A 20467-nucleotide genomic window follows, 5' to 3' on the forward strand; every position below is an offset into this window, starting at 1 on the left:
TTTCCCCCATACCTGGCTGTCTCTGTCATGGTCAGTGTGAGAGACCAGACCATCTCCAGCATGGATTCAGGCTCCATCTTAAAGGATCTGACCTGCTCTCTTCCTCCCTTCTTACCCCCTCTTGTTCTATGTTCTTCACTGCTCTTGTCCCCATATACCACCCCCTCCATGTTCCCATGGCTGGCCACCTTTTCTACTCTTCTCTCATTAAACCTCTACACTTGGGGAAAAAAAAAGAATCTGACCTAAGGTTGAACTCAAGTTAACCAGCAAGCCTGAATCTAGCACTAGTTTCCTATTGATTAATTTGGGTTCAGAGGTCCATCAGAGAAATACATAAGTTTTGTGTTGTTTTTCTTTTCAAACCAAGGCATATCTCTGTGGAAGCTCTGGCTGTCCTGGACTGGCTTTGTAGACCAGGCTCTCCCCTCAAAATCACAGAGATGTGCCTGCCTCTGCCTCCTGAATTTTGGGGCTAAAGTGGTCCACCAGCCTGCCAGGCATGAGTTTTATTTTTTTCATCCCTTACATGCATCCATTACATTCCCTTCTAGTATGTTCTTTATTTCTACTCAATGCCTCAACATTAAAATTGATCCAGCTTATGCTACACCTCCCTCTCAAGCCTATGTCACAGAATCTTTGCAAAAATAAACAGCCCTGTGACCTAGACTAGAAATTCTAATGTGGTTCCTAACTCATACCTTAATAACCTTCCAAAGGAATCGAGCCGTGTCCCAAATACTAATACCCCAACAATTGACACAGTCACCTGTAGTTGCACAGGTTACACTTGGTCTCCTAGTAAACCACAGAGATAGAAGTGTGTTTCTAGATCAGGTTTGTGGATTTCTGCTCTAACAAAGAAGATTTATGCACAGTGACTTGTAACAGGGGAGTTTTTTATACACAAGACCCAGAAAAGTAGATACTTGAACAACCAGAGACAGGAGAACTTAAAATCTCCAACCTGGACCACTCTATTGACTCTCAAACGAGAAAGGAAAGAAACGGAGATGACACATCCCAGAGCGTGCTACTAGATTCTGAGTGAGTAGATGAGAGTGAGGAGGTAAATGTCACACAATCATAGCAGAGTCACCCATGGAGAAGACTTACTGGTCATTAAGATGAGAAAGTCTGCTCTAATTCAGACCAAGCAAAATCTGTGGCCTTGATCCTTTACCAACACTGTCCACAGATCCCCTGGCACCTTTCCTGCGACTGTTGTAATTTATTTGAGTTGTGCTCGGGCCACCACTGCACACAGTGACATTCACAGAGAACAAATATTCTATTTTGCTTTTTGAACACCTTGGGCAGAGAGTTCTGTTTACAGAGAGGACTCATAAATAAGCCGCTGTGGATTGGAGGACTCTGGAAACAGTGTTAAGGAAGAGGACAGCATAAGCTCTGTCCTCCTGTCCTCCTGTCATCCTGTCCTCCTGTCCTTCCATCATGAAGAAGAATAGAGAGGCTCAGCTGTGCCTTTTTTCAGCTCTTCTTGCCTTCCTGCCCTTTGCTTCCTTGCTCAATGGAAACTCGTGAGTACCACCAAGACCCTCTTCCACATCATCCCTCCTCCAATCAGAAACTATCCATTTCAATTCACAGTCCCTTCCCCTGAAAACCTCATGAAATTATTTTTGCTTTTTAATTAACAATTTATGTGTGTATATATATATATATATATATATATATATATATATACACAATTACAATTATATATGTACACATGCAGTTGTTACCTGATTCTAGGTGATCTTTTCTCCAACTTTAAAGCAACCAGTGTTACTAAACTGAGGTGTGCTGTGATTCAGAATAGTGTTGCTCTTATTACTGAACAAGTAGTATCTCAAATCCCAATCATCAGAGACATTCTTAGCTGTTGAAACTATTTAATCACTTTGAAAATAAGCATTTAAATGGGTGGTATCCTTGGTTGGAAATGTGTAGCCTATGGTTTAGCCTTGAGATAGATTTAGCTGTCTGGCACATCAGAACCCTGTGGATGTTTGTGTCCTAAAACAATACTCTTGTTAGGATCAAAGACTTTAGATTAAACTACCAATAGAACTTCTTAGTTGATGACCAAAATAACCATATAATTAGGAGTATATTGTTGAGTGATTTTATTTGTATCTGTGATCATAAAAATATATTTACGGTAGTAAAAATGATAAGAAAGCTAGTGATATTTTTGCATACTGTGATATAGAAATGACCAGCTAGATTTTGGGGGGCAAAAATTTCTAATTATAGGAAAAGGTAGAGAATGATTCCTACAGATAGCCTTTGGCACTTGCTCAAGTGTAACATAGGTGAATTATACAAGTTTGAATTTCACAGTCACATCATAAACCTTCAGTTGAAAAGTACCTCAAAATAAAAACAGGGTATTGAGTTATTTTTACGGATTAAAAATGTTAATAAAAACAATCATGATAAATTTCTATGAAAATAAAAATTATTCCTCCTGGATTTTAATTTAAAAAATAGAAACTTTCTAGAACGTGCATGCTGGTTGCTTAGTGAAGGGAGTACACGCCATTCAAACCTGCCTTGGCAGGTATCACTGCTGCAGCCGATGATTGACAAGCTAATAGTTGTCTTTCCACTCTGCTGTGTGGCAAACTGTGACACTGCCACACTGTCAACCTGCCATCTCAGACTGTTGAAACATGGATGGTAATGGTGACTGTGATGAAACTCCAGTTATAGACAATGACATCTGTCGTCAGCTGTGCGGAACCCCTTCCTTTCCAGGAAGTATATGGTGCTGGTCCCTTCCCAGCTCTACACCGAGACCCCTGAGAAAATCTGCCTGCATCTATACCATCTGAATGAGACAGTGACTGTGACAGCTTCCTTGATATCTCAAAGGGGAACGAGAAAACTGTTCGATGAGCTTGTGGTTGACAAGGACTTGTTCCACTGTCTTTCCTTCACTGTGAGTACTAAGTACCCGTCCTGATTTGTTTACATACTTATGCCATGCGTGTGAGTATGTACATACAATACCCATACATGTTTCCAAAAAAGGTTAATCTAAAAATATATCTGTGAACTCAAAACAATAGGAATTTAGAGCATTTATCCAAAAAACAAATAGAATACATCATCTCACCCCGAACTGAGAAGGTTCAATACTTGTCCCATTGAATTCCCTCAAAAAAGCCCACATCCCAGAGAAAGAAAGGGTTCTCCAGTTCATAGCACTTCCTGGTGCTGAGTTAGTAAACTTTCAAACAGCACTGATCAAATTAGGACCACAGCTCTTATGCATAATCCTGAGATCCTGAATAAGGGCTGGGTTTCTTCTTCAGGACCTCTCTTCAAGACTTAATTCCTAACACCTTTTTTTTTTTTATTAACTTGAGTATTTCTTATATACATTTCGAGTGTTATTCCCTTTCCCGGTTCCCGGGCAAACATCCCCCTCCCCCCTCCCCTTCCTTATGGGTGTTCCCCTCCCAACCCTCCCCCCATTGCCGCCCTCCCCCCATAGACTAGTTCACTGGGGGTTCAGTCTTAGCAGGACCCAGGGCTTCCCCTTCCACTGGTGCTCTTACTAGGATATTCATTGCTACCTATGGGGTCAGAGCCCAGGGTCAGTCCATGTATAGTCTTTAGGTAGTGGCTTAGTCCCTGGAAGCTCTGGTTGCTTGGCATTGTTGTACTTTTGGGTCCTAACACCTTTAAAACATTACCATTCTCTCTACCTCAGTTTCAAGTTAGAGCTAAGTTTCTCTCATGTCTTAGAGTTAATTTTCAATGAAGATTATATTTACTCTGTAAAAATGACTGTTTTTATTGTTCACATAAACTCCCACTGACATACAGAAAATGATTTTTCTTTTCATCCCTTTCTTTTCCTGGCAATTTTTCCCTCCATGTAATACTTAAACAGAAACTGATGGTGCCTCCACCTCCATCAGAGAAAAGGTTAATGAGGTACTGTAAGAAAGGCAGAGGGAGATGGTGAAGGGTCTGTGTTCCTGTTGTTCTCAGATCCCTAGATTGCCCTCTTCTGAAGAGGAGGAGTCACTCGACATCAACATTGAAGGGGCAAAGCATAAATTCAGTGAAAGGCGTGTGGTGCTTGTGAAGAACAAAGAAAGTGTTGTCTTTGTCCAGACTGATAAGCCCATGTACAAGCCAGGACAGTCAGGTATGAAGCTCCACGGTGGGCAAAGGAATTAATACACCACCCTAAACATGGTGTGAAGAAGGCCTGGGTCTTTGGAACTCACTAGAAAATTCTCTTTTTCCAGTTAAATTTCGGGTTGTCTCTATGGATAAAAATCTACACCCCCTGAATGAGTTGGTGAGTTTTTTACCTATGGGTATTGGTGGGTTCTTCAAGACAAAATGTCACAGCAACATTCTAATTTCCAGCTCCTTCTGAGACATGGGTTAGCCCTTTTTTCTATTCTGTTCCTTTGCCACTTTATAGCCTCAGCTCTTCTACCATTGGCCATCCTATGGGTTCCTTATATGTGACTGTCCTTATTTGGACTCCATTTGACTGGATAAGTATCTCTGGGTTTTCTTCATACTCTGTGGAGCCTTATACTGTATAGAACCTTTTAGGTTTTTCAGTCATTTCTTTTCTAGATTCTGTTACCATCCCTCAGAAATCCATTTCTAGTGTGACAGGGATATTTTTCACACAGTCTCTATTATTTTTATAGCCTCATATTTAACACTTGGGTTCTTCCCTAGTTGAATTCCTCTAAGAATAAAATTGCATTTCAGTCTCTTGTGCTCTGTGCTTAGGCAAGTTTGTGTATCTGTGTTAAATACTCTCTCCTATGAATAGAAGGTTCTCTGATGAGGCATGAGGGATGCTTCAATCTAGAAACATAAAGATAAATCAGCAACAGTTAGACTAATCCTGTGTCCTCTAGCAGCACAATGATAGTGTGTTCTCATTTGGGGCCTATGATGCATGAAGCCCATGATTCCAAGTGTGTGGGTTTAATCTTGCACAGTGGGACTTAAGTCCAGTCAGACAATGGTTGGTTACTTCCTTGACATTTGTGCCACTATTGCTCCAGTGGGCATGTCTTACCTGGACAGTGGTTCTCCTAGTTTATAGGCTTCATAACTGGGTGAGGTTGCTTGTTATCTTCCCCCTCTGATACTATGCATCACACCTTCCAGCTGCATGAAACCAGCCAGTAGGGGTGATCATTCCTATCTGTACCAGTTTTACTGTAGAATATGAAATCCTAAATTGGACATATAAATCCCATCCTCACCTCCCAAGGCAGCGAGATTATTTGTGTCACGAGGAAAGAAAAACCGTAAGAGGCAGAGGTGAATCCTGTTAGATCCAGAATGCATGCAAGGGAACAATCCCTAACACAGCATGGCGGCTGCACATATGAACTTACAGTTGCATTAGCATACACAAGCATAAGCAGAACACTGCCATGGAGAGGGGAGATGGACACGAAGTCCAACCCCTAGCTGAGGAGCTCTTGTTAGGACAGCTAGTGGGGGAAGCTCAGTTATCTTTTCAGGGATAGACCCTGTTAAGTCAACCATCCTCCAGTGGAAGTCCACATGTCCAAGAATATATGTGTATGCAGCACAAATTATACTTAATTGATAGAGAAAAAGGACAGAACACTAATCAGGTATGTAGGGAAAGGAGGTAGATCTGGAAGGGGTGAAAATCATTAGAAAATACTGTAAAAAAATCTCAAACAAAAACTTAAAAATTAAACAAAATCTCAATCCACTTTTACTTAATTTGTTCTTTACAAAAAGCAAATTACAATACACACAATTTTTTGGAGACTCTAAAAGTTCTACTTATCCCAATAATCTGTTGTATAATTTTTATCAAGTATATATTTTTCTTTTTTCTGATTTATTCTTCTTTCTTCCAAAACATCCTGACCATAGCCTCCCTTCCCCCTGCTCCTCCTAGTCTCCCCACAACCTTCCCTTTGCTCCAAATCAATTTCCCTTCAGAAAAAAGTAGTCCTCCCAGTGTTATTAACTGAATATGGCACAACAAGATACAATAAGTCTAGGTACATTCCCTTATATAAAGGCTGGGCAAGACAACCCAGTATAGGGTAAAGGGACCCAAGAGCAGGAAAAAGAGTCAAAGACACTCCCAGTCCCAGTGTTAGGACCCCCACAAACACCCTGAGCTAAACCAGCACTGCATGCAGAGAATCTAGCACAGAGCCCAGAGGGGTCTGTCTGCTTTAGACATTAAATTTTGTAATCTCCATATCATAAATGCTCAGGGTGGGTCTTCGAGAACATCAGAGAAAGCTTACTGATGATGTCCCTCAAATTTCTGTTTGTGAGTTCCAATCTATTGAGTGATTCGTATGACTCAGAATTCTAGAAAATATACTGAAAAGTTCTCTATGGTGGTGAATAGGCTTACACTTGACTTTCTTACTGGACATTAAGTTCATTAAATTTTGGCTGAAACCCCCATCCTAGGGCCTACTTTATAAATCTATTGGATTTGCTCTGTGGGTGACATTTTTAAATCAGTGGTTCTTATCCTTCCTAATACTGCCACCCTGTGCGGCAGTTCATGTTGTGATAGCCCCCAACCACATTTTCTGTTATATTTGTTGCTACTTCATAAACATAATTTTGATACTGCTATGAATGGTAATGTAAATAATTTTGGAAACAGTTTTGCCAAAGGGGTTGTGACCTGCTGTTCTAACCTAATGTTGTTTTCCTTGTGTTTCAGTTTCCTCTGGCTTACATTGAGGTAAGAAATTTAAATGTTTCATAATCAGAGAGAAATCAATCTGATAAAAGTAACCTGATGTTGGAATGTTGTTGAACTTCTATGGGTCAGCAGCCCTATGCCATTCGATATAATGAGTTTGCTATTTCCCACTTCACCTTTATTTCTTCTTTCCCCAAAGGAATATAACTGAGTCCCCAAGTGCTTCCATCACCAGCACAGTGATCCTAGAAGCGCTGTTATACTTAACACTATATTAACTTAGAAAATTTACACCCTCATCCACAGGATCCGAAAATGAACCGAATTATACAGTGGCAGGACGTTAAGACTGAGAATGGGCTTAAGCAACTGTCCTTCAGCCTGTCAGCAGAGCCCATTCAGGGCCCCTACAAGATAGTGATTCTCAAACAGTCAGGAGTGAAGGAAGAGCATTCCTTCACCGTCATGGAATTCGGTATGGATTGGGAAAACCAAAAAGAGAAAGTGGGTGTCATAGGTTTCTGGCTATCATAGAATGAACTACTTTGGGTTTTAGGCTGGGTTTCATCTGACTCTAGCTAAGGCTATTCATCTCCAATTCCAGAAAGTCCTGGGATTTTTCAGAAGCAAATTATTTGTTTTGTTGTTTTGCTGTTTGTTTGTTTAATCAAGTAGATACCCCTGTGGTTTGCAAGAAGTGATATAGCACATAACCACTCAACATTCTAACTTTATTGGGGGTGAGGACATTGCCTTAATAATGTGAAATCTCCATTTCTGGACAGAGAATGATCGTTTAGACAAGACAACACATTTCACATCTCCTCTCTGAGCATCTCCTCTCTGTCTCCCACATTAGTGCTTCCCAGATTTGGTGTCGATGTGAAGGTCCCAAACGCCATCTCTGTGTACGATGAAATAATCAATGTGACTGCCTGTGCGATGTGAGTTACCTGCTTCTGTCCTTCTTTCCTTAAGAATGAACTCAGACACAGAATATGCCTGGAATAATGCCTCATTTTAGAATATGTAGAGATGCTACACTTGTGTCCTTCCCCGACTAGAACATTTCCCCTGTGGTGTTCATGTGTCCTTTACTGCTCTGCATCAATCGCTGTGCAATCATTCGCTGCATGCATTACTGATATCAATGGATAAAATCAATTGTTTGAGGCAGTAAAGACTTCCTGCCTTTGGAGACAGGAAGGGACCTAATAAGATCCACTGACCCATGTGAAGAGAACATAAGCACTAAGTCGAGGCATCTCCCTGCCTTCTTATGGTCTGACAGAAAGAGCAGAGATACAAGAGCTCCCTGTTTGCCTCCACCCCTAACCACTGCCACCTACGTTTAAACTTTAGACATCTCAGCATTCTGCTTGAATTTCTGGACCTGATAAATGAGGACCTTACACTACAACAAATAAAAGTACTATTTAAGTCTAGAACCATAAAGAAGAAATTTGCAGTATGTGCCTAAATCTAACAGAAGACACACCGCAGCCTACATTGTCTTTTCATTCCAATTAATGAGCTCAAAAACTAAACCATAGGACAAAGGCCAAGGACTGAGGAGGTGCGTTAGGTTCTGAGTTATTTCCCATCCTCCCCACTCATTTCAGCCCCATCATCTAGTAGCTGAGGATCCTGGTTTGGTTACTTAATCTTTTCAAACCACAAAAAGGAGGAAACCAGGTCTTCCTAGGTTCTTAATAGAGCTAAGAACCTATGCTTTTTGTTTATTAATTAATTTATTTATTTACATTGCAAATTTTTAGCATACGCACTTAGAAGGTGTCAGGAGGCAATGGTGGTCTGTGTTTGTGCCCATTATGAAACCATACAGTCTCAGTGAGAAGACAGTGGGTCTCCACTTTAGAAAGACCCTTGGTCTCTGTGACTTTATCTTGTGACAGATATACCTATGGGAAGCCTGTCCCAGGACATGTAAAGATAAGTCTTTGCCATGGAAATCCTTCCTTTAGCTCTGAGACAAAGTCTGCATGCAAAGAAGAGGACTCCGAGGTAAGTGAAATCTGTTCAAAGGTTTTTTGTTTTTGTTTTTGTTTTTTTAAATATCCAAGGTTAACCAACAGAAAAGCACACAGCAAAGATGAGAGGAAACACATAGCCAGATGTTGACAGAGGATGTTCTGGGACCTTGGACTGTAGCGCAGGGATGGAACAGTAGCCCAGGCATGTGTGCAATGCCCAGAAGACCCCACTGACAGAAGTGATAACCCTCGGACCCACCACTGTTAAAGGCACATTTCCACAACTTTACTTGGCCACTACAATTTATTTTGAGCACATATTCATTGTATGAAATAGTAGGTTTACGACATTTCCATACATGAGTGTCATGTCTTTTAACTATATTCCCCTGTCCCATTGCCACCTATGTTCTCTTGGGTCCTCATTCTTATGTGTCCTCTTCTCTTCCTAGGTAACCTCCACTACTTTTGTGCCTTGTAGACTATTCTTTGAAGGTGCATTTTAATAAGCACATATAAAAAATAAGTAGTTGTTCAAAACAATAGCCTTCTATACAATATATTCATTCATGCACATCATGTACCTGATTACCTACCTCAGTGCTTATCTGATTCTCTCCTTCCTTCCTCCCGCCAGACCCTTCCTCCTCCCAAATGGAACCACTGTTTTGCTGTCTTCTGGTTCTGTTTTGTTTTACCTCCCATAGGAGAGAAAGCATGCACTGTTGTGTGTCAGAGTCTGGTATATTTTGTAAAAGGTGGTCATCTCCATACCCTTAACATTCTCCTATTTGGTTTTGATTATCAGTTAATCTGGTGAACTCTCTTGTCTGTGACTCATTTAATTGGCAAGCCATGCATGGGAACACATTTTAGTATGCTGACATAGATTCCTTTTGTAGATTCCTGACAGCTGATCATATGGTCCCTTGACCTCTCGTTTTCTGAGGATCTTCTAGACTGACTTGGGTAGTGGCTGTACTAGGTTGTAGCCTCACCCACAATGTACGAGATGGGTAGAGCATGAGGCTCTTCTGCTGACCTGCTCACCTTAAGCATTAGAGAAAACAGGAATGTTAAACACAAGCTTGTCTCCTCAACAAAGGACACAAGGCCACACCTGAACTATTACAGACTCTTCCTTTCTAGACTCTTATCCTGAGCAGTTTCTTGGTCAGGTCAATAAAACCCATTGTTATGGGAGATGCCATTTATAATTTCCAACTGCCTGTGTGACCCATATGCTATCTGTAGAGCCAAGCGACTCCTGACTCCCACAGACTTTTACATTTCTCTTAGTCATTCTCAGCAGCTATGGTTACCTGCAGCTCTTGATCTAGGAGTGGGGTTTGTGAAATTTCCCCTTTCCACCACATTGGCAGGTTAACTTGTTTTACCATTGTTTAAATCTTCTTCTGGCAACCACATTGTTGAGATTTTTATGGGTGTCTTTCCCTGTTGTGTCTGAAAGACCCTATTTTTGCAACAGGCATTCTGGTCTTTTACAATCTTCTGACTCTTGTTCCATGATTTTCCCTAATCCTTCAATGTAGGGGTTATGTTGGGGTTGGGTAATCCTAGGCAATTCTGCATTTTGATGGGTTGTGGATCTCTATACAGGTCTCCATTTCTTGAAAAATAAGGTTCTTTGATGAGATGAGACCCACATGCATCTGTAAGGACAAGACTTTAGATACAGTAAAGGACTACATTGGTTAAGGAAAATGGCAGTAGTAGGCTGCTCTCTACAGAGTCCATGTGACTGTTGAAGTTATCCATTTCTTCTTAGGTTAACATTTGTATTTTGGATGAATGTAGAAATCTGTTCACTTTTAAGTTTTCTAAATTAATTTGGTATAGGTTTTTGAAGTATTCCCTTACAATAGTCCAAATCTCTATAATGTCTGTATAATATTACCCTGCAAATTTCTGATTCTATTGATTGGGTCATTTTCTTTCTTTTGTTTTGTTAATTGTTTCAAAGATTAGTCTTGATCTTATCTTCTTAAATAACTGTCTCGTTCTTTGTATTCTTTCTTTCTGCTGCACTAGTTTCTGCTCTTTTTTTATTATTAATTCTTACTATCTGCCAATACAGAGTTTGGATTGATCTTTCTGTTTTTATGAATCCTTGATGTATATTATCAACTCACTTATTTGTGTTAAATCTTTTCCTTATTTTAAGCAGCACTCAGAACTAGTTATGTCTCTCTTGCTTTGAATACCTTCAAGAGACTTTTGTGTCATGTTTTTATTTTCATTTAATTCCAGGATTTTTAATTTTATTCTTGAGTTCTTTGAATCATTCATTATTAGGTAGTGTTTTGTTTGATTTTCATGAATTAATCCAATTTCTTTAATGCCTTGTGCTGTTGATTTTAAGCTTTATTGCATTGTGGTCAGATACGGTGCACTGGGTTATTTTAATTTTTCTTTATTTTTCAGACTTGCTTTGTTTCTCACGGCATCATCTATTGTGGAGAAAATTCCTTTCACTACTTCAAAGAAATTATACTTTAGTGTTTCAGTGGAGTGTTCTATAAATATCTGTTAGGGCAAAATGATAAATTGATTGTATTTAATTCTCATGATTCTACCTTTATTTTTTGTCCAGATGCCCTATTAGAGAAATTAGGGTGCAGAAATCAAGTATAACCACCGAATTGTGTTTCGTCTGTGTCTTGAAATTGCATCATATGCTTTTTATGAAAGCATGTGTGGTAGACCTTGATTCATCTATGTTTATAGTTGTAGTGTCTTTCAGTTAATTTTTCACTTTATCAGAATAAAGTGTCCCTCTTTATCTCATCTAATTAATTTTTGCTTGAAATAAGGTTGGTCAGATATTATAATAGCAATGCTTGCTTGCTTTCTGGTTATTTGCTTTGAATACTTTTCCAATCCCTTCACTCAAAGTGGTGTTTATCAAGTGAGTTTCTTGAAACAACAAAAAGACTGATTTTGTTTCTTAATCCATTCAACCAGCCTATGCCTTTTGATTAGAGAATTGTTGCCATTAATATTTAAAGTTATCACTGAAATGTGCGTGTTGATTTCTGTCATTTTACTTTGGGTGCTATTTGTGTTTAATTCTATTTTATGTTTCAATAATTATAGTTTCATTTGTTTTCTTTCTGTAGTGTTTTAGCATTGCTTACTCCCCTCTTCTTTCAATCTTCTCAGTAGAGCTGGTTTGTTGGACATGAATTCTGTTAGCCTGTTTATAGTCTTACAATTTTTTCAGTTTACGAACTTCTTGAGCCTTGTCAGTTATCTATGTCCTGAGCTTTATAAGTCTTGTTTATGTCCTGAGTCTCAGTAAACTCCTTCCAGATGGAAAGTTTAATTCAGATGAAATTTCTACATAACACCCTAACAATTATTATTATTTGGCCAAATGATCAATTTAATGAGTGTGTAGTAGTAAAATCACCCATTATTATTGTACTGGGATCCATCTATCCTTTGTTTAGTAGTGTTTCTATTATAAATTGTGACGCACTGACATGTTTACTCAGTAATTAGGGGTAGGTATTCCTTTCACTAATAGGTATTGACTCTTTTATTCCTTGTAACTAAATTTGGACTAGTCAATTCTATCATATATGAGTATTAATATTTCTGTTTCTTCTCAACTTGGATTTTCTTGATCAATCCCTTCCTAGCCTTTCATTTTCGATGTGTGTGTTCTTTGGAGTCTACCTAGCTAGCATTTTTTTTTCTGCCACGAGGTGCATTTTATTTTCATCAATCATACAAATGATTTTCCATATCACAGGGCAAGCTGAGTGCCTGGGTGGGTTCACAGTGTAGCTTGTCGCTTGTGTCTGTCCATCTTCCCCATCAGAATGGGGTCTCAGAAATGATGAGGTGAGGTGGAGAAATCCTCCTAGGCTTGTAGGAAATTTTACTCCTCTTTTCCTGTTGAATGGTCTTTTGGTTGGCTGGTGTTCTTCTCATGCTCTTTGGTTTTCTCCAGTGTGGCTTTATTGAAGCTTGTGATTTCCCCCATGGATAACTTGCCTGCCATTTTCTTAGAACTCTTGGAATCTTGCTCTGAGCTCATGCTCCAATTGCTCCCACTCACATTTCGGCAGCAAAGGATCTAGTCTGTGTCTTTTAATTAAAGACTTAAAATCATTTATACTTAGAGTTACTGTTGATAATTACATGTTCATTCCTATGACTATTGGATGATATTTATCTTTTATCTCTTATCTGTTGCTGATTTATTGTCTTGTTCTGAATTGATAGCATTCAGATCTGTCTCTGCTTGCTTAAATCCTCTGTGAGATCACTAGTCATTTCCAAGACTACACTATTATTTGTCCAGCATTATGACAATTTGGATATCCTAGGATTCAGTTAGTGAAGATCTGTGCCTCTTTGTACATGTCATGTTTCCCTGCTTGTTCATGTTTCCTGTATTTCATTTTTTATTAAATTATGTATTTACTCTATATCCTGTTCACAGCTTCCCCTCCTTCCTCACCTCCCAGACCCTCCTTCTCACCTCCTCTCACCCCTCCTCCCTATCTCCTCAGAAAAGGGATGGCTTCCCATGGATATCAACCAGCTTTGGCATACCAAGTTGCAGTAAGACTGGGCACATCTTCTAATGAGGTTGGACAGACAAGGCAGTGCAGAAAGGAGAAAGGGATCCAGACAAACTGCCACAACAGCAGAAAACCAAAGTTGTTAGAGCAATGCAATTTAAATGATGTAAAGTTTGCTACTGTACCGACAATAACTGTAACAATGAAAATGACAAAAAAAGAGTAAACTGTTAAGCTTAACTTTAATTTGGAACAAAATAATGATCTTGATGACTCTTATCTTTCACAGTTCAGAATAATGTCAATTCTTTCCTATGAAGGCTATTCTCATTCACCGATCCACAGAATGGCAGCTTCTCAGCACCATTTCATTCCAGAAATGGATTTCAGTTTACTTTCTGCCACTAGGTATCAAGCCATCAGGTTCATGTCTGCTAGTAAAAAGTACCATTGAGCTACATCCATACCTGTGGTTGCTATTTTAATAATAGAAAGTAATTATTAAGTTCTAATGGCATGCAAGTTAAGTGTTCTGTATATTATAATTATGATAATGAATTACACTTAATATTCCTTAATAGATGTATTAAGTACTAAGTGGATACTTAGAATACAATCACTGTGTTTATGGATGACCAAGCCAAGGCAGCATTGTGACTGGTCATGATCACACAGCAGCACAGTGTTTAAGCTGAGTCCCAGGCTTAGAACCAGAAGACCATGTACTAATCACTCTCTTTCTGATAGAAGCCCTCGTGTGTGGGTTACAGTAGACCATCAACATGACCAGTGTGCCTTGTCACCTTGCTTTTATCTTAAATATCAGCTAGACAACAATGGCTGCAGCACACAAGAAGTGAACATCACTGAGTTCCAATTAAAGGAAAATTACCTCAAAATGCACCAGGCTTTCCATGTGAATGCAACTGTTACAGAAGAAGGGACAGGTATGTGAGTAAGAATATAGAAGATGGCGCTGTGAAAACTGGTACCTTTTCACATCGAGATGGTAGCTCAGAGACGCAGAAAGCAAGCAACTCTCTAACCAGCTTGGGCCTTCAATGTCGTCACTAATTTCTTCCTCAGGGTCAGAGTTCAGTGGATCTGGAAGAATTGAAGTCGAAAGAACCAGGAACAAATTCCTATTTCTGAAAGCAGACTCACACTTCAGACACGGGATCCCATTCTTTGTGAAGGTAAGGTGCTTTGTGCTTCATAGGTGGCAGAGCTGTAAAAGGTGCTTCAAGGCTGTTCTGTTGATGTTAAGCATTTCTGACATCATGGGTTGCAAGACTAGAAGCGCAGCTTAGTGGTGGAGTTTGTATTTCACATGGCCAAGCACACGAGTTCAATTCCCAGAACTAAAGTGAAGACTAGGAAAGTTTATCGAGAGGCTCCAAATTTAAAACCTATGCAGCAGAGTTTTCGTTTATAACTGCTGCGCCTGAAAACCTTAAACCCCAGAGTATCACCGTGTTTCAATGGTGAAGTAACATGAGCTACATATTTATAACACACCCATGCTCACTGGCAGCCTCTGCTCCCTCACGAGTTGTTCTTTTCATCCTGTAAAACACTGCAAGTACTTGTTGTGTCAGAGCATGTACTTGCAGTGTTTTAATAGATGGGCTCATTGATTGTCCCTTGTGAATAATAGGAAAATAGGAAGCATCTAAAAGCATCTGTTATGAAATTAAGAGTATGATACCTTCAGTCTCTGTACTTTCACAGCATAGCTAGTTCTGCAGGTATAGATTTTCAGAAACTGATTTTTGCAGGCTGAATTAGTGACTGCATCTTTGTAATCTTTATATAATACTGAAACAGGAGTTTCTCTCCCGTGTCATATACCCATGCCTAGACTATGCTTTTCTTCCTTGTTCAATTTAGATCCGCCTAGTGGATATCAAGGGAGATCCTATCCCAAATGAGCAGGTCTTCATCAAAGCACAAGAAGCTGGCTATACCAATGCTACTACCACTGATCAGCATGGCTTGGCAAAGTTCTCCATAGATACCAGCAGCATCTCAGGCTATTCCCTCAATATCAAAGTAAGTCAGAAATGAGGAGGACATAAGATACAAGGTGAGACTTTGCAACAGCTTGAACTCAATGTGTAGCTTAATGAAAAAAATATTCCATGCCAAACTCTTATTTTAAGGCAAAACACGAAATGTTTCTGACCACTCATAAAAGTATCAGCATACATTGTGAACAAATTTTAAACACAATATTTTTCATTGTCTCTTTTGCTTTATTTCTGTTTGAAATATCTCAAGTTAGGACCTTGAAGCAAAAAAAAAAGTTAAAAGATCATTTTCATCTACTTAGTTAAGAATATTTATTGTGTGTCCTCAAATTCATTACCCAAATATGTTTGTGCCCATTTTCTCAAACAAGAGATACTTATTGTGTCACTGAAAGTGACTGACATTACGCTAGTTCCTGCTTTAGATGCACAGAAAGGGGGTTCAGGTGGAGAGGAGAGAGAGAGAGAGAGACTCAACAATTTCTAGAAATGCAATTTGGAAATAGGAAAACTCTAGAGATCTGCAATCTGCTCTCAGGAGGAACTAGACAGAGTCCCCCTGTATATCATAGCTTAGTCAGATATGTCACAAAGGGGAGCCATTTGAAGAGAAGCTCACTATCTGACTTTCCAGGAGAGGTCTCTGAAGACCCTGCGGTCTTACATCTCTAGGTCCCAATAGCCTTTTCCCCAGCTGTCTCAGCAGGTGCCTCTCTGAGAACCCCTGTGGGGACAGGAATGCCAGTGGTGACTTCCACACATCTCTGGCTGCAAATTTATATGGTGGAACTCATAATCTGTCTTATAGGAAGAAGCTGAAAAGCATGTCCCTTTGCAAACAGCAGATGGACCTAGAGATAGGGTGGAGTGTGGATTTTGATGGAGGAGGGAAAGAGCAGTGTGGCACTCACTAAGGTGGCCAGCCAGTGTCTCATTACTCAGATGGCTTTGGTTTGGAGGTTTTCTCCAAGCCCAGAGGCTCAGAGTCACATACAGGATAAGATGTCAAACTTAATTATCTCCAGTCCTCCACCACAACACCCGTCCATGCAGTCACACACACACATACACACACACACACACACACACACACACACACACACACACACACACACACACATGTGGACTGATAGGGATCCTCGGTTGTGGGAGAAATTCTATCAGAATAGGTTTAGCTGATCGGATTCGATCTCGTGTAGCTCCCATTGTCATTATTTAACATCTCCCTACACAAATACATACCTAGACTCAGTGACCAGAAGTGAGCCCTTCAGAGTGGCACACATTATCTTAGCTCAGTTAATGGCTGAGGCAGGTGTGCTCATCCCTCTGATTGCCCATCTGCCTTGATCATCTTGTCTGGATCTCAGATAGGACAAGGCCCACTACTGTCTATTCTTCTCCTGGGACTCCTGGTGACCCTAGAAATGAAGCCTGAGGGAGAGCACCATGTCTTCCTAAGTCAAGAAAATTGGTTTTCCTTTTTCCTTCGTGATCTTATTTCAGGTTTTCGTCCTTCTCCCTGTCCTCCTTTGAACTTGATATGTTTTTGTTTTGTTTTGTTCTTCACTGAGGATAGAAAGTATCAGGCTTTATTCTGGAATTTCATACATTTTGTCGCTTAATCCTCCTCTCCTGATTATCCCTCCATCCCCCCAAGTTGCAAGAGTCTTCCTTCCACGTCCTCATAACGGAGTGCAGACTCCTCTTGTGTTCTTCCCTGATTTTCTTTCTCCTTCTTCAGCCTTGTTTCCTTTCTCTCTGATCTTAAACCTTTTTTTTTTCTTTTTTCTCAGACTTCCTTTACTGCTGCTTGAGTAATAAAGTTTATCTCTTTTCTTTTTACTTAACTTTTCTACTTTCTATGCATTTGATTTTGGGGTAGAGTGGCTATTTTTAATTGTTTTTTAATTACATCCATACATGTGATTTGCTTTGTTGTTGATGGATTTATTGAAATGTCCTACATTTTCCTAGGATTTGTTGAATTTCAAGCCTTTGAAAAGGGCTACTCATAATGAAAATCTCCTTATTATAGCAGATGTTCTATAGCCATCAGGCGAGATGTATACATGGAAACATTTAACTAGACGGAAAAAAATTTACCCCAAAGTGCTTAATTTTTCAGTAACTGAACTCAAAGCTATTGAAGCACATGAAATGTTATATAAAAAATTTTACAGTTCTAATTTGTAAAATTATTTATGACAAAATCAGACACATGTACAACACCTAACACACACACACACACACACACACACACACACACACACACACTGCCCAATGGAATAAAGAATAGATTATAGATTCTGCCCAAACAAAATTTCTGAATATTTTTTTAAAAAAATGTAAATACAAAAAATAGCCTAAATAAAAAACTAAGTAGATGGTTTCACTGATAGATTAGATATAATGGAAGAAAAATACCAGGATTTACAGATAGTGAAAAATTATTATTACACTTAATGTGTGGTAACAAAAAACTAAAAAAATCATGACCCCAACTCTCAAGGCCTCTGGAACTCAGTTAGGAGACAAGGCATGAAGGTATTGGCATTGCACAGAGTGTAACATGCAAGCAACTGTCATGAAAACCCACTCAGTGGATGAACAGAACATTCCCCAGGCTGAGAAAAGATACAGACATGAGAGTACAGGAGGCATTTAGAATGACAGACAACTAGAAAAGAACTCCTGAATTAAAATGCCAAGAATACAGACACAATAATGAGCAGATTACTAAGTGCTGCAAGAGGGAAGGTTCAGCTCACTTACAAAGACAAACTATCAAAGTAGTAACAGTCCTAGCCACGGAAACTCCGAAGGCCCGGAGCCTGGGATGATGTTATTAAAGTTGAAAATAAGTAAATAAATGGATAAAACAAAACAAAAAGCTGGCATCCAACTGTAATATTCAGATGAAGTTGTCCTGTAAAATTGAAAGAAAATTGATAAGATGAGATGAGACCCAATACAGACCTGCAGAAATACTGCAAAAGTGTTGAGTTCTTGATAACCACAAGAGGACCTAGGTTCTGTTCCCAGAACACACTTGGTAGCTTACAACCATCCATCACTCCAATCTCAAGTGATACAATATCCTCTTCTGACCTCTTCAGGCATCTGGTATATAAGTGGCACACAGAAGAAGCATTCATTTAAACTAAACTAAAATAAAATATTTTAAAATAAGTTGAGTAAATTAAAGCCATCATGAATACCATACCAGCACTGTAGAAGATACTTCAAGAAATACTACTCACAGAAAAACGAGAAAATATGCAATCATCAGAAGTTAGAAAGAATAATCTATCATAGAAAGATAAAAGAGAAAAAAACAAACATTATCAATTCATTAAGCTAAGAAACTTCTAAGATGAACAAAGGAGGAAGAAAATAACAGAGACCATCCAAAACCGGTATGATGGTAATAGTAACTTCAACTTGGCAAGATGCCGAATCACCTCCGCAGAAAGCCTCTGAGGGAGAGATTAGGTCAGCCTCTAGTCATGCTGCAAATAAATTCGTGGGTTAATTTAAATACAAAGACCCACCATAAATATGGATCTCACTTTCAGCATGGCCATGCTTGCCTCCACCTCTCACTATCAGTGCTACAGCTATTGCTATTGCAACCATTTGCAGACATCAGAACCAGTTTTATTGTGGTTGTTTGCTTGCTGGCTTTGGATGTTCAATGTGCTCTAGAGACCATGGGCTATCCAGGAATCCTCCAGGCCTTTGACACCAGATTGGGACTGCTAAGACACACAGTCTGGGGATGCTTATCTGCCTCCCGGCCTCTCTAACAGCCCAAGACAACTATTGTTGAACTACCCAGACCACACTGTAAGTTAATCTAATATTCTTTTAGTTTACCTTCATTTTGTCAGTTCTGTTCTTCTAGATAAACTTAATGTAGACATCAAAAAAAAATAAACGTAGTACTGTAACATTCAATACTAAGTGCAAATAAATACCAATTTACATCTCTGCATACAAAACACAAATGGGCGGAATAGATTTTAAAACAACATCCAACTATTTGCTGTCAAAAAGAAACTCACTTCATAAAAAAGATAGCACAGAAACTGTATTGCGTGAAAGAAAAATTATAGTTAAACTAAACAGAACTCTAAAACAAGAAATAATTACTATGCCCTTATCTGACCAGTAGATTTCAAGCATTTTAAACATAAATAATTCATTAGAAAGATCCACATGTAAATGTATATCCCCCAAAAGTGGGTTCAATGATTTTCATAAAAAATAAATACAGCTATGGTAAAAGGACAAATAGGTATAAATGCAAATTATTGTATAAGTAACTTCATATATAGTGTGCATTGATAGATGTATCATCCGTACCAAGAAATCTTAGATTAAACTGCACCTTGCATCACACGGCTTTAACATCCACCTACAGAATGCGATATCCAATAGTGATGAGATATACATTCCCATCAGCAACTGATGGGGGTTTCTTTAAGATAGATCTCAATTTTAGTTCATAGAATAAATGTTAACCAGTTCAAATACTTTAAATCATGTTATCATGATAAAAAACACTATCATCATAAATAAATAATGAGACAAACTAGAGAGCATACACAGGTATTTATACCAAATAATATTCTTGACAGTGATCATTGAAACATTGACAGTATCAGAAGCATGTTTTTTTTTAATTTCTAGAGTCAATAAAGCACACCAGAATTTGAACAGTCTACAGGGAATGAACTTCTAAGAGGTCTGTGTATAGTAAACCCCTACACTAAATAATCAGAACCCTATCAAATAAATAGCCCTATGCTGTATCTCAAACTGTTACCAAGAACAGGACAAATACAAAATTAGTGAAAGGAAGGAAATAATAAATATGGCTGAAAGTAATGGTGGGGACAAAAGGAACAGTAAAGATGTTTGCTAATTGAACCAAACTTAAGAAAAGAAATATTATTGCATAAAGACTCAAAATAAGGAATGCCTCCTAAGCCATTCTATGAATCTAGAATAACCCAGAGACCACAACTAGATGAGGAAACAGTGAAAAGAAAACTTCAGACTAATTTACCCCATGGACATTAAAGGAAAGTCTGCATTGAAATTCTTTCATGCCAAATTCAACCAAACATTAAACAAATATGTACCATGATCAAACTGATTTCA

The 20467-nt window shown here is 38.9% G+C and overlaps 1 protein-coding gene across 2 annotated transcripts in view; it reads left to right on the forward strand.

Moving 5' to 3' along the window:
• Positions 1 to 1363: 1363 nt before the first annotated feature.
• The window catches only part of Mug1 (murinoglobulin 1), a 53782-nt gene continuing 34678 nt past the window's right edge, over positions 1364 to 20467 (forward strand). The window contains exons 1-11 of one of the 2 annotated variants that reach the window (XM_006237282.5): positions 1364 to 1544; positions 2767 to 2950; positions 4012 to 4171; positions 4275 to 4327; positions 6737 to 6757; positions 7025 to 7193; positions 7578 to 7662; positions 8635 to 8743; positions 14095 to 14215; positions 14355 to 14464; positions 15159 to 15320. In XM_006237282.5, the coding sequence (XP_006237344.1) occupies positions 1459 to 1544; positions 2767 to 2950; positions 4012 to 4171; positions 4275 to 4327; positions 6737 to 6757; positions 7025 to 7193; positions 7578 to 7662; positions 8635 to 8743; positions 14095 to 14215; positions 14355 to 14464; positions 15159 to 15320 (1260 nt within the window). In that variant the 5' untranslated portion in view covers positions 1364 to 1458. 2 annotated transcript variants of the gene reach the window in all.

Source organism: Rattus norvegicus, chromosome 4 (genome assembly GCF_036323735.1).
Source record: "Rattus norvegicus strain BN/NHsdMcwi chromosome 4, GRCr8, whole genome shotgun sequence".
Taxonomy (NCBI): domain Eukaryota; kingdom Metazoa; phylum Chordata; class Mammalia; order Rodentia; family Muridae; genus Rattus; species Rattus norvegicus.